Here is a 14,452-nt window from a genome sequence, read left to right on the forward strand (position 1 = left end):
TGTTACATTCACCCTTGTAGTTCACTCCTAGCATCTCAAGGGACACCTACCACTTAATACAGTGGCCGCAAATCTGACCTTGTTTGTTTGGGGGTCAATTTTGCTGAGCATTCTGTCTTTGACAAAAGGCTTTGACAAAGCCCTGGCTGGGATGAGTTAGTTGGGGATGGGTCCTGCTTTGAGCAGGGGGTGGGACTAGATGACTCCTGAGGTCCCTTCCAGCCCTGATCTTCTGTGATCCTGTGGTTTGTAGATGAGGAGAGGTTTGTGTCCAATACAAGCACTAGCACAGGGATGACCTTCCCTGGCAATGCTTGGGTGAGTGTTTAATAATAGACTAGATGAAGAACAAAGTAAACCTGCCTGCCAGTTCCCAAGAGAAATGTTCTCCCTAGGAAAATTAAAATGTTATGACATGGGAAGCATGGGATGTGCTTGTCTGAATTGTGTTTTCATTGTTCACAAGGCACCATAAAGAGAACAAAAAGTTTCCCCACTGAATTTTCCAAAAAACTTTTCCTAAATTATTGCCTTAGCAGTCATTAATTTATAATTCTCTCATTCTAACCAGGGGGGCAGATTCTGCAAACTGCTGAACATCCTCTGCATCCCATTGATTTCAGTGGGAGCTGAGAGTGCTCAGAACTTTGCTAGATCTGGCTTTTTTTCTCTCTGGTTTATATTCCAGTTCTGATATATTTAGTCATTTTGTTTTCTCTTGGTAAATGCTTTTCTATAGTGACTCATGAGAACCTTTTCAAAAAGGGAGATGGGGTGAAGTGAGTCAAGGGCCTTGAAGCTTTGGACCAACAGTAAGTAACATGTTGGTTTTATATGTGTGTGTGTGTGTGTATATAATATATCTTGATTCTGTTTTTTAATTTATAAATTGTAATCAGCTCTCCAAACTACAGATGCATGCACCAAACATAAAAAGATGAAACTTCAACAGTTTCTGAGTGCTATTAAAAGAAAAAAGACAGTAATGCAAATCACAGAAAATGTTCAGAGCCACTGAACAGAGAATGTATACAGAGGTGAATTTCCTTGATTAGACTTCCCTCCTGCAGATAAATCATTGCTCTTCTCTGCACAGTAAATACCTACATGTATTTGTGTAACAGTTTAATAACACTTAATAGCAAATGCAAAATTGCATAGTCTTCTATATACCAACAGATCATTCTGCTTCTGCTGATCAGGCTGAAGGTCTGCCTTGCAACTTGTAAACGAGAGACTGAAAAAGGTGGGGGCTAGTCCAGGCTGCTGAGCCACGTGACACAGTGGGGATAATAAGCAGCAGCAGTGAGCTGGAGCTGGGGCTTCTCTGGAGATTCAGCCACAGGGACCTGCAGCAGCAGCAGAGTGGGAGGGAGGGAAGTGAAGGTCATCACAGTTCAGCTCATACCTGTATCCTGACAGCTTCAACCTGTCCTGCCAGCAAGACTCATCAATATTAACACCCTCTCACCTTGAAAAAAGAAAAAAAGAAAGAAGGAAGCAGGGAAAAAACACCACTGCCTGAAATCAAAGAAAAAAGTAAAAAATAAAAATCAAGTAATAAAAGCCACAGCAAGTGTAGAGTTGAATCTGGTCCTTGAGCAATATGAACCAGATAGAAACAAGTATGCAGTACAGCTATGAATATGAAGATGATGAGTATATGATCCAAGAGGAAGAATGGGATAGGGACATGCTCCTGGACCCAGCATGGGAGAAACAGCAAAGGAAGGTCAGGAAAGAAAATAAACTGTGTGTCTGTCGATGTGTGTCTGTGGAATAATAATCACCGCCTTATTATAACACTTTATCTTGTAGCTGTAAATGAATGTGCACTAGTGAATTCAAGTGCTATAATTTTTGCAAAGGAATCTATGATCAGTTTTACTTTTTATATAAACATTTTTAGCTATGTTGTTATATATAGCTTATGAAATAGTCCTTCACTTTCACTTTTAGAATTCTTATATATAAATGGAGACTGTATATGAAATTAAATGAATATCATGAAAGTTTTTTGATACACTTTGATTCAATATTTTTCATGCTCACATTGGCTGTTGGCAGAGATTTTAACCATTCCTAAAATCACTTTCTGGGCCATATTTTCAAAAAGTGGCCTCTGAATTTGTGTAAATTCACCTGATTGCCTGTAAAAATAAGATAATTGAAAGTGTAAATGAGAAGCTATGCCTGCAATTACCCAAAATGCACTTGCAACTGCATATTTCCAGGAACAAACTGAGAGACCACTTTTGAAATTAAGGTCCTCTGAGTTGACTCGTATTAGAATTTACTGTCAAATCCAGTGGAACAGTCTTGTTAAGAAACTATAGTCTTGGGAAATGTTCAGGCTGAGGTTTAAAAAGTCTCTTTATTTACTGAGTTAGGGACTGAAAGGTACCCAGCTGTCGTCCTACCAACTTACAGGGACAACTCTGTAAACGCCCTGAGCATCCTACTGTGGAGGAAATGCTTCTTACCTTCTGAATTTTGAAAAACAGTTGTACCAGCATAGAGGCTGATGATGCTCGGTTGCTGAGTACAGGTGGTATTTATAATCTTATCAGCAACTTGATTAACAGTTTTGATACTCCACTAGATAATCACTAATACGGCTTCATTAAAACATGACAAAGTAGAAATCACCTAAGCTGTTGCATAAGCAGCACATGGGAAAGGGATGATCACATCCGATGAAGTGAGCTGTAGCTCACGAAAGCTTATGCCAAATAAATTTGTTAGTCTCTAAGGTGCCACAAGTCCTCCTTTTCTTTTTGCAAATACAGACTAACAAGGCTGCTACTCTGAAACCTGTGAAATATTTCTGTTATTTCCTAAAGTAACAGATAATGTTGAAATTTATAGCTGTAAGATCTGGAGTTATGAGGTCATCTGCTAATTGCAGAAATAAAATATGTGGTATCCATCAGGCAATTGGGCCAAATTCTGTCCTTTGCTATGTGTGAAGAGCTCCCATTGAAAATTTCAGTGGAAGTTGCATATGTGTATCTGAAGGTAGAATTCAGCCTATTGAACACCTACCCTCTGTATATAACCTCTTTCTCAATGTAAGAGCAATTAGTTGCTTTTAGCAGGAAACTAAGGGTGAAATCCTGACCATAGGTCAATGAGTCTTTTTTCCCCATTAAATTCAATAGGGCAAGGATTTCACCCTAAATTTCTACTTCTAGCAAAATTGCAAACCTTTCTCCTCCCTTTATTTTTTGTTTTTGTGTGTTTAGTTTTCAGGACCTGGCATGGTAGCATCTGTTCAGATACTACTGTGTGTAGGTAATGTGCACTCTGTGGGATGTCTTGAATACTGGTCTTTATATCTGTTATTTCAATTGTATCCTCTGGACCAGTAATAAAACTACAGCAGTCATCACTTAGATTTATTTTAGTTGGACTTTATTTTTTTATCTGGTGAGCAAGTGATTCTGATGCACTGTAACCTATGTGGCAATTAAAGTATGGAAGGCTTTTCAGTATTAGAAAATTGACGTTGTTCATTTTGTAAAGTATGGTACTTATAGTTTCTCTAAGGACCTAATACAGTTTCTTATGCAGCAAAAAACCACATTGTATAACAACTGCAGTTTTGTACAACAGTTTTGTATTTCCAAGTAGCATCAGGTAGATTTACTTTTCTTGAAAATATTGAATTCATAAGACTGCAGCATCCAGGATAAAATTGATCCTGTGTCCCATTTGAGTCTATGTTCTTGGCAGAGTGGGCAGATGCACAGAATGCTGTGGTAAAGAAGACAAAGTACTGAGGGGTTTTTAATAGTGTGGCAGTTGAATAACTCTTGGACAGTCCAGAAGAGTTTTCCTACAGTGAAAACCAGATATGCAGAGAATCTGGGTTTATTTTTGTTAGCAGTTAATCTGTTGCACATTTTTAACATTTGTTTGGGGTGGTGGAGGGAGTAGGACAGGGAAACGCTCATGTGAATCACAAACTGTGGACTCAGCATTTCTATCTCTTGTTCTATACCAGTTTGATTTTTCACTCCAGTTCGACAATGCTTCCGTGGAAAGTTAGCAGTTTAGAGCACATCAATAGATTAGCTATATTGTGGTTTTGTTTCTTTTCTGCCATGTGCATTTAAAACAAATGCCAAAGTGATGCATACATTTAAAAATGACTAAGAGAGGGCATTCTTATTCCTTGGTTTAGAAAGGAGTCTGATAGTATATTTTCCCCTGGATTAATAATATCTCAGTAGATGGCCTGATGGATCTGAAGTGATCTAAGGGTGTCAAAATCATTTTTTCAGGGTGCTAAAATAAGTTCCGGAAAGTACATTCCCCATTCCCATATTTACTGGAGAAGGCTGTATATGCTTGGGTGGGCACAAAGCTTTGTTCAAATATAATAATGAATAGTGATCTCAGTGCAACCCTGGCAGTTGGCAGCATATATGTTCTATGAGACAATCTTGGAAGAGGACAAAAATAAATGCCACTGTTTCTATTGTTGGCTGCCCTCTCCAGACTTGCCATTTCACTGATATGCATGGTATGAGATCTGTCAACAGATGCTGGTAACACACGATGACGTCCATAGGATTACAATGGATATGACGCTAATTATAACCACAGCTCATAGGGTATTGAGTCTGCAGTAATCCAGGCTCTTGCTGTGGAATTCTTTGTTGCAGAAGTCTCAGTTAAATATGATGTACATTGTACAAAAGGAAGCTGGGGAGTAGCTTTGCTGTATCTGTTGTGAACGTGAACTGCAAATTGAAAGCTTCAGTTGGCGCAAAGTTTCAGAGTAACAGTTTAATCTGTGTAAAAGGACACCACTAAAGTGCAGCAGTTGGCAGTATACAATATTAGATGCTAATGGTGCAAAACATAATTGGGGATTGTAGGGTTTGAATTTCAAACAGAGGTTTGAAAGGATTAAATTATGAGATTATTAGTATGTCTTCATTATGCCGTGTGTAGAGATGCTTCCAATACATGCTGATCAGAAAAGTTCAATTTTTGTGTCTTGTTTTCATCTTCGGGAGAAAGTGAACAGAGTAAATTAGTACTTTGGAAGTTTACTGCTTAATAAAAACACAGTGCTTTGCCATTGTCAATATGCACTTTGCTTGCTTGGTTGTTTAAAAAATATTCTGCAAGTGATGTGGATGTAGACACTTGTTCATTTGAACCTAAAAGGAAGCCATCAAGCACAGTTTATATTGGGCCACTTACTAGTCATGGGAGATAATACCTTTCAGTCACTGCCAAGCTGGGCTGGATATGAACTGAAAGCCATACTTGCTGACAATGGAAAATTTAAAAGCCTAAGATTTCCCTTCTGATTTCTGCTGTTTCAAAACAAAAACCTGATATCTAATACATTTCAATAAAATATTTCAGTAATAATTCAATAGGGAAAAGACTATCAATTTACTTTAGGCAAATTGGGGCAATGGTAAACTCAAGAACTGAAGTCCTGTATTCTTTGCTGCCTGCCCCTTCGGTTTTAATGAATGTCATCTTTACAACTGGCATCTGATCCTGTGACACCGATGGCTGTGGCATTACCAAATGTCTTGAGATTCTGGAGTCAGTCTCAAAGGCTTTTGGAGTATTCTCAGGCTGAGGCTTGGGTGAAAAGACTGAGTATCAGCATGTATGTTGAAGACATTGACGTGAAAGGCATTACATCCCTTGAGCCCAGGTTTCCCCACAAAGGGCATGACATTGATATTTCAGGGTCATCAATTGGATTAAAATTATAGGTGGCTTTTTCAAATAAATTCTGTTGCCTTTTATTATTTGTGTCATATATAGAAACAAGTGCTCTCGAATTTTTAGACATAGGTAGGAAGACAAAGGTCAATCTTTCGGTTCTGTGTTTGTACAGTGCCTAGCCCAGTGGAGTTCTGGTCCTTGACCAGGGCTCATAGGCACTATCACAATGTAAATAATAATTATTAATAAGATTCCTGCCTCAAGAAACCTACAGTCCTAACACTGATGGGGCTGTGTCTTGGTGCTGAGGGTTCCAGGGGTAGTAATTTACAGGGGAAGTATTTTGTTACTCTAGTAAATTTGTTTTCACTTGTACGAAGCTATATCACTATTTCTTCATTTATTCCTTTTTTAGCTAACTTGCTTGTTTGTTTCCCACTAGCGCTCTCTAATGCCAACTACTTAACACTGTGCTTGCAGTCGTCTATTTTTCATTTGTTTAATCCCAGTTAAAATATTTCACATAAAGTGGGATTTTCAAAAGCACACTTTTTGACTTAACTTTTACTCCCCTTGAAATCAATGGTAAAAATGGGTGCATGGCTGTCATTGACCCAGCTGTGCTGTACAGTCCATTTGGGCAAGACCCTTACATCTGTGCAGAGTCCCATTGGAGTCAGTGTGTTTCTGCACGGATGCAGCAGTTCACCCACACAGATCAGAGTGAAGGAGGGGTGCTCTTACGAATAACAGCTTCAAATGTTATGGAAAATTCAATGCTTACCTTTTATCTTAACAAAGCAAGAGTATGCTGTTGAGAATAGTATTTGCAATTCTAAATCGGGGGGGTTGCCACTCAGGGAGGTATATTAAGCTGGCTTTTTAAAATACTGAGGGCATACATTTTTGTCCTGCGATGCCCCTGTAACTCCTATTTAATATTAATGGGAGTTATACATATGAATTGAGAGCAGACTGTAATTCCAAGTATGCAAACCTCTATTGAATAATTAGGTTCATCCATATTATTTTAACCTTTAACATACATGGAATTTAAATACTTAATTTCATATAGTTAAACATTGCTTGTATTACAGCTGATTTCTGGGCCCCAGAGACATTGTTTATTTAAAGGAATATATGGATATGTATTAAATACTATGAGTTAAGATATTCAACATTAGCAAGTCAGGAGATCCAAAAGGTAATCCTACAGCCCCGTTTGCTGTAACCCTGCTTTTAAAATATGTGGTTGTAATTGTTTTCCATTGGGAAAAGTTTCTTTTTCTTCCCTGTATTCTCACTATAAAGACAATATGTCAGAAGGGATTTTGCTCAAACTTAAAAACAAATTATCTTTGACCAGAGACCAAGAATAGATAACTTCTTAAAGGATGAATGTTTTGGAAAAGTTATGAGAGTAGAAAAATGGAATGACCATAATGGACACTGCTTTGGTCACACTGATGATTTTTCATATTGTGTATTAATAGGAGAAATGCTGGTCTTTTCTGCTTTTATTAACCAGATATAAAGATGTATTTGGTTAAAACGCCAAACCTGGCAGAAAGTATATATTGACTTCAGATACATTTAAGTAAGAAAACAGACTGTTTTATTGAATATTCTTATCCTGTGTTTACAGAATTATAATAGTTCATGGGGTAATAAGCTGTTATTGATACTTTATGTATTGGAATTTTTATTATGTTAACCTGTTCAATGTGATATTAAAATACAATGAGTTATAACCTCAAGCCTGTTTTTACTGTATTGTCTGTGTCAAGGAGAACAGAATGCTGCATTCTAGAGACTATCTCAGACGTGGGTGATAAGTGTGTGACTCTGGGGGGCTCGTATGCAGAGCCACCTTTACATCAGTGCCCCTAGTGGGAGTGCAGGGCTGAGAGTGGGATGTCTGTTTTGGCAGTGACAGATAAACAAGAGGACCTGAAATATAGGGAAGAGGGAGAAGTTGCGTGCTGGGAGCCCATCTAGAAATCTTTGTGCTCCTGATCTAGTGGCTACCTAGGCAGATAGATGCATGGAAGCTCATGATTCTTTTGAGTAGAAACATTGCCACCTTTTAAGTAAAGGACAGAAAGATTTATCTGATGCCTAAGTTTTATTTTTAGACAGCTTTTGTCATATAATGATTTATTGCTATGGGTTTTTTTAAACCTTGACATAAAACATTCTTGTTTGTTATTAAAGGAAATCATAAGCCTTTGGGATAAAGAAAAGATCTGAAGGTTGTGGACAGGTGCAATTCACTCTTCAGGATATCTGAACTAAAAGGGAATTTGCAGACTAGGGCAGTGTGTATGCTAGAAATCTTTGTCTCATACCATCCTTTGGAGTACTTCAGGCATGATTGTCTATCGTTGTCCTATAAATTAATAGAAAGTGTACTGGAACAAGATTTCTGGCCTTAGTTATACTATTATAGACAAAGCCAGCACAAGAAGTCTTAATCTTATTTACACTGGTGGTATAAAGGGTTCTTTTAAGGTGGGTTCTTTTAATTTCTGCTTAATTTAAGGCCTTTTTACACTGCTAGAGTAGCACCAAAGGGCCTTAATGTAAACAAGAATAAAATCTCAAAGTATTTATTTAGGCTAAATCCTGTACTCCTCTTGCATGAAAAACTCCTTTTGATTTCACTGGGAAGTATGCACATGTGAAGACTGCCAGAACAGAACAGGCTTGTCAGGAAAAAAACACATTGTTTTGTATCCTACTAAATATCCAATCTTTGGCAATATACAGATTAATTTTTCCTTTATGATGTATTAATTTGGCATGTAAATCCTGTAATTACAGCCTCCATCATACTAGAAAATAAGAAAAGTTTGCATTTTAGAAGTATAGGCACAGAAGACTCTCTTAGGAAAGACTAGTCACCATTATGGACCAAATTATCCATCTAGTTAAACGTGTGCAACTTAATTGAGTTCAGTGGCATTGCACTGATGAACAGGAATTAAGAGAAATTGACTCTATAAATCTGTAGGCAACATCTGTAAATAGTTACAGTAAATTTCACTCCAGAGTCCATGCTGGCTTCCATCAGTGTAGCCTCAGTAGAAATACCCCTCCTTCTTGAAAAGTCTGACAGGGTGAGGAGAAGTTTAAAGTGATGGAAGGCAGCAGCCCCATTCCTCACCTCTGGGATAAAAGAGGTGATCAAGCCTGGGTTGCACACACTGTGGATAAAATAGGAAAAAGAAATTAAATGGGTGCCAGGACTGGTTGGAGATCACTAGGAAAATTAGGAAATGTAGAAATATTACTGTTATACTTAAGGGTGCCCCAGGACACCACTGTTGTTATTTGGAGTATAATAGTATCCACAGATTGTGATAGGCACCTTCCAATTGCAGGTCGACTTTGCATTGAGAGATGGGTAGGCAGACCTGTGCCTGTGCAGAGCCCCATTGAAATAAATGGCTCTATGTATCTGCAGAGGTCTGCTCATGAAGATTCACGGACATATAGTATATGAAGACAATCTCTGCCCCGAAGAGTTTCTAGCAATGTGATACAGACAGCAGGGTCTCCTTATGCCCACATGGAATCCCATTGAATTTAATGGGGCTCTATACAGGCACCTGTAGGGCAGGGCCTAAGTAAACAAGTAGTGTTTGAAGGGTAAGGGAGAGGGATGAAAACACAGTCTTTAAAAATAAATAAATATCAACATTCCTGCTACTTCACTACCTAGCCAATATTAATTGGCAATTTTTTGTCGGCATTACAGTAGATGTGTGTCTCTAGATAAGTGGCTTTACAGACTAACTTAGGGAAGGGATTCCGTTTGTAAGGAGTGCCATGGAGGGAAGTACAAAGACAGTTGTGGGAGATCATATCTCATGTGACCCGCAGAGTCCTAAAATGCAACTCCCAGCCATCCTCTCCCTGTATCCTCTGGGTGAGAACACAGTTGATAAACTGCCAAGTTTTTAATTACTGGTGAATTAAAGCAGCAAAAAGCAAACAATTTATATTTATCAGGTTTATTTATCAACAGGTTCAAGTGAATATCATGGTTGTGTGCATTTAAAAAAAGGAATGATGTGCCTATAATATGAAAATTAGGTGCAGCCGCTGGGCTCGGGGCAAGCATCCAACATGGATCTTAGCATCGCAAACTTTCCGCACCCCGAGGCTAAGTGTTTTTCTCAAGTTGGTCAGGGTTTTCCTCTTTTAAACAGAAGAGAATGTTGATTGTTGAGAAGTTATTATATATTAACTATTTTCTAGTATTATGCCTTATATTGTAGATTCTGATCCTACAAAGGGACCCACAAACAGAGAGCCCTACTCTTGTGCAGCATCCTGCGGAAAGTAGTAGGGCTCCATGTAGGAGTCAGGGCTGTGTACGTGGATTGTTTTGCAGGATTAGGCCCTTAGAGATTGGTTTTAAGTTAAAATCGTAACATGCTGAATTCCTTTTGCTAATGTGACTTGTGTGGAATTGTGTCTGAGAGGAGGACACTGAAGCAGTGGCAGAGTGACCATATTTTGTTAGCGTGTTTGATATTTTATCTAAATATTATCAATAAACTCTACTCTGAGAGAGAAATAAATGAAAATTGTGGCCATATGTACCCAGAATATAAAAGAAAATTAAACAGAGCTTTTATGAAACTATCTCAACCAGCAATATTTCATGGTGGCAGAAGTTTATAGTTCTATTGGGAAATCCTTTTAAAAAACCCAAACAAAACACCATTTTATTTTAAGAAATAAGTGCATCGGTGCAGTACCAATATTTATTCATTTATTTTATTCCTTTCAATTTATAGTCATCCTCTAATCTGAATGTAGCACTTTTGCTTTCTAATGGGCAAATTCTGTATTACACTATGCAGTTCTACTGAATTCATTACAGTGGGACGGAACAACTGGATTTTAAAAATACTCAGTGTCCTTTATAACACAGCTGGCTACATTTAAGCATTCTAGAACTGAACTTGGTTACAGAGGAATATGTTAGATTATTAATTTCTCTGGCATGTATATATGATATACTCCAGAGAGAAGAATTTATATGAAGTAGAATTGCCTAAAATGCTTCCTGATAAGGAACATAACTTTGTGGACATCACAGTCAAGTTAATATTGTTCAAAAATTAATTTTCTGGTTTTTTTAAGTTAATTTAAATATATTGAAAAATATACCTTTTTCATCATAGTTGGTTTCTAGGAAGTATATGCACCTCAGGCTGTTGTAATAAGACACTGGTAATATTTGCATTTGCAAACAGACTTGCATGTATACCAGCTTGGGCCAACCAAGGTTGTTGTTAATGCACTGGAGCTCTCTAAAAGAAAAAGCATTGATGGATTTTAGTATACATCGAACTGAGACCATTGGGCAGAGCCATTCACAATGTCATCAGGCACTGTGCAATGGTCCCTTTTCAGTTTATAAAATCAGGCATGAATTTAAGAAGATTACCTATTCCACATTATTTAACAGGAAAATACAACTGAATGATCACCTTCTGTGACTGTGCTTCTGTTCCTATACAGTAACTTTTCCCTGTGGTACTGGAAGCAACTGTTTTTTAAACTAACTAGGGTGGCGTGATTCTAATAATTCTCAAACTACTGGTGGGAAAGAATTACTGTGTAGGACCCGAGGTTCAGTTGCTGTCAGTGGTGATTTTCCTCTGTTGCTGGGGATGTTGGAACAGGAGAGAGAGCCTGAATAATCAGGTGAAGGAGAGGGAAGGAGAGCAAAATGAAAAGAGAGAGAATTGAGAGGGAGGGAGATTGAAACTAAGGACAGATACCAAACAGCTGAAGGGAGATTAGAAACCAGAGACCAGCCATGCCTGCTGATAGTGTGTGTGGGGAGGGGGGGAGGAGCCGGCTTCAGCAGTTTTACTGATCGTGCTCAGTCTGTATGACCATGCTCAATACAAGCCAAGTACCAAATCTGGAGGGGCATGTGACCCTGCATGCGCCCCACTCCCCATGGGTCACCTCTGCTAGAAACACACACAACCTGAGAAGTGTAAGAAAGAAATGTAGGGATATAATAAGAGACATGGTGGATAGGGCAATATCTTTTATTGAACCAACTTCTCTGTTGGTGAAAGAGACAAGCTTTAGAGCTACACAGAGCTCTTCAGCAGGTCAGGGAAAGGCACTCAGAGTGTCACAGCCAAATACAAGGTAGAACAGATTGTTTAGTATAAGTAGCTAACACATATTTTAAGAGACCATTCAAGGTAAAGTGACCTGTTAACACCTCTCCAGTCATAGGACAAAAAAGTGGGATTAGTGGATTACAAATTGCTGTAATAAAAGACATAAAGCCAGCGTCTTTATTAAGACCATGATTTTTAGTGTCTAGCAAAGTTATGAATTTGAGCACCCAGGCTCGTCTTTTGAAGGTTTTGTGCAGGTTTCCTTTGAGGATGATGACTGATAGATCATTTTGTGATGTGTTCACCCACAGGTGATATGTTTTTTGTCATTTATCATTTTTCTGTTTGAAAAATACCTAGCACTTTCATACTTTTGATCAAATATTTTGCACGCACATAACTGAAAAACAACTGGCGCTAGAAAGACCAAACATTAAATCTAGGTCTTTAAAGATAAAAACCACTGTGCCAACAACTCCATGGTATTGCCCTTGCCCTATAATGCAAATTCATTCTTCCTTTTCCATCAGATTTTTCCTTCCAACCTTTTTAGCTACCATACCACATTACAGAAAAAGATCAAAGATGATAAAGCTTGAATTAGTGGTGAGAAACATTCTTCAGTGTTTATCATTAAAAGAGAAGGTGGAGTGTGAATAGTTCACCCTCCATTGGCTAACTCAAGCAGTTCTTCCAAAAACCCAAACTTTTTAATACTTCAAATTGCAAAGTTACGTAGTAGGCAGAACACTGTCACGAAAATTTCACAACAAAATCTACTTGCTTGCCCATTTTACCATGATAATTGATAATCATTAAAAGAATAATATTTTACTTTAAAAATTTTTTCTCGAGGGTGAGTGGGTAAGTAGAATTTTAGAAAATTACAATAGGAGTTAAAGACTGACAATATTTTTCATAGCTCTATGATAAATCCTTGCTATTGTTTTTGGAGTCACACTTACTAATACCTCTGATTTGGGGCTGTCTACATAGGCAATTTGACCTTGTTGTGGGATTATGTTGTTGTTTATTATTTGTATTACTGTAGCAACTAGAAGCCCTAGGCATGGCCTAGGATCCCATTGTGCTCGGTGCTATATAAACACAGAACAAAAAGACAGTACCTGTCCCAAAGATTTTACCCGTTTTGGTTCTGCCTGTGTAGATGGAACCAAACCATATTTTAGCCACATTACTGAATCGTGTTACAGTCCTATCACTAATGCATTCTAACACAACAGGGGCAACTGGATGTAATTTGATGGCTTGTGTTGCATAGGTGAGAAGGGATCTAATGGTCTCTTGGGCCTTAAAAATCTATTACTCTGACATGATTAGATGACAACTGTGTTAAAATATGATACTTGACATAGTAAATGTCCCACAGTGGTGTGTTTTTATTTGTTTTTTTAAAGAGTAGTACAATATGCTTAAGTCAATGTAAGCTGAGGATACATTAGAGGACAAATGAACAGTTATCCAGAAAACCAGGCCAAATTTCAACCCCATTTTCAGAAATAGCTGCCTAAAAATTAGGCTCTCAGTTCTTGTTTAGGGTCTCGGTTCAGGAAAAGACTTCCACATGTGCTTAAATCCATCCCTACATGGGCCAAGCACATGCCTACAGTTAAGTATGTGTTTAAGTGCTGCCCTGGATGAGGATGCTTTCCTAAACTGGTACCTAAATAAGTGCCCTGATTTTTCAAAAGTATTGAACACCCAGACTCATCAGTTCCCACTGAATTCAATAGGAACTGCAGGCTATGCAGCACTTCTGAAAATCAGGGCACTTATTTAGGAACCTAAACAAGGGTTTAGGAGCCTATCTTTGGGCAAACTTTTTTGAAAATCTTGGTCCCAGCATAGCTTTCTGGTGCTGGAAAGGCTAATAATTTGCACATTTGTATGTGAGACGACAAGGAACTTACTGTTTGTAGAAAACCAATAATCACCTGCATGGCGTGAGCAAAGAAAACATAAATGCTGGTGCAGCTTTGAGGGATTTTTTAAGCTATGGGTCTTTCTTCAGGCTGTGGAAAACCTGTAGGGTCAAATTTCAATCCCATCTGTAGCTAGATAAACTTCAGTGGAGTTACGTCAGGAATCAGTTTGGCCCTATCTATTCTATTTAATGTCTTTATCTACACATATAGTGTATTATACATCTGTCACCAGGGTTTTGGCAAGCTACTAGAATTATTAAAAACAAACAAACAAAACACCATACAAATAGTCTGAAGATTGTACTTCCTGCCTTTGCCTTGTGGCCTGTGTTTCCATGACGCAAAGCGGCCCCATAGTCAAAATGTTTTATGACCAGAAAACATGCACTTTAACAAAGAACTTCTATGTTTACTTGACAAAGGATTTGCTCATTACAAATTCAGCGCTCGCTCTAAAAACAGATGTTCCTGCTCCCTGCATTTGAGCTGTCGCTGTTTATTATTTTTTTTCTATTGATTCTGGTTAGGTTCTTAAGCAAAAACAAGTTAGTTAATACCATTTTGTGTGCATATATAATGATGATATCTATTTATAGTCTCTGAGTAAGATATTTAAAAGCACCTTCGTGGCTTTGGCACACA

The 14,452-nt window shown here is 38.1% G+C and overlaps 1 protein-coding gene across 13 annotated transcripts in view; it reads left to right on the forward strand.

The window, feature by feature from the left end:
• Nucleotides 1-1,603: 1,603 nt before the first annotated feature.
• ACTN2 (actinin alpha 2) overlaps nt 1,604-14,452 on the forward strand; it is an 89,082-nt gene continuing 76,233 nt past the window's right edge. For 11 of the 13 annotated variants that reach the window (XM_073338211.1, XM_073338209.1, XM_073338207.1 and 8 more), the window contains exon 1: nt 1,628-1,732. In XM_073338211.1, coding sequence (XP_073194312.1) covers nt 1,628-1,732 — 105 coding nt within the window. Of the gene's footprint in view, nt 1,733-14,452 lie in introns of all 13 variants that reach the window. The other 2 variants (XM_073338220.1, XM_073338208.1) reach the window with 2 other exon arrangements.

The sequence above is a fragment of the Lepidochelys kempii genome, chromosome 3 (assembly GCF_965140265.1).
Source record: "Lepidochelys kempii isolate rLepKem1 chromosome 3, rLepKem1.hap2, whole genome shotgun sequence".
Lineage (NCBI taxonomy): Eukaryota > Metazoa > Chordata > Testudines > Cheloniidae > Lepidochelys > Lepidochelys kempii.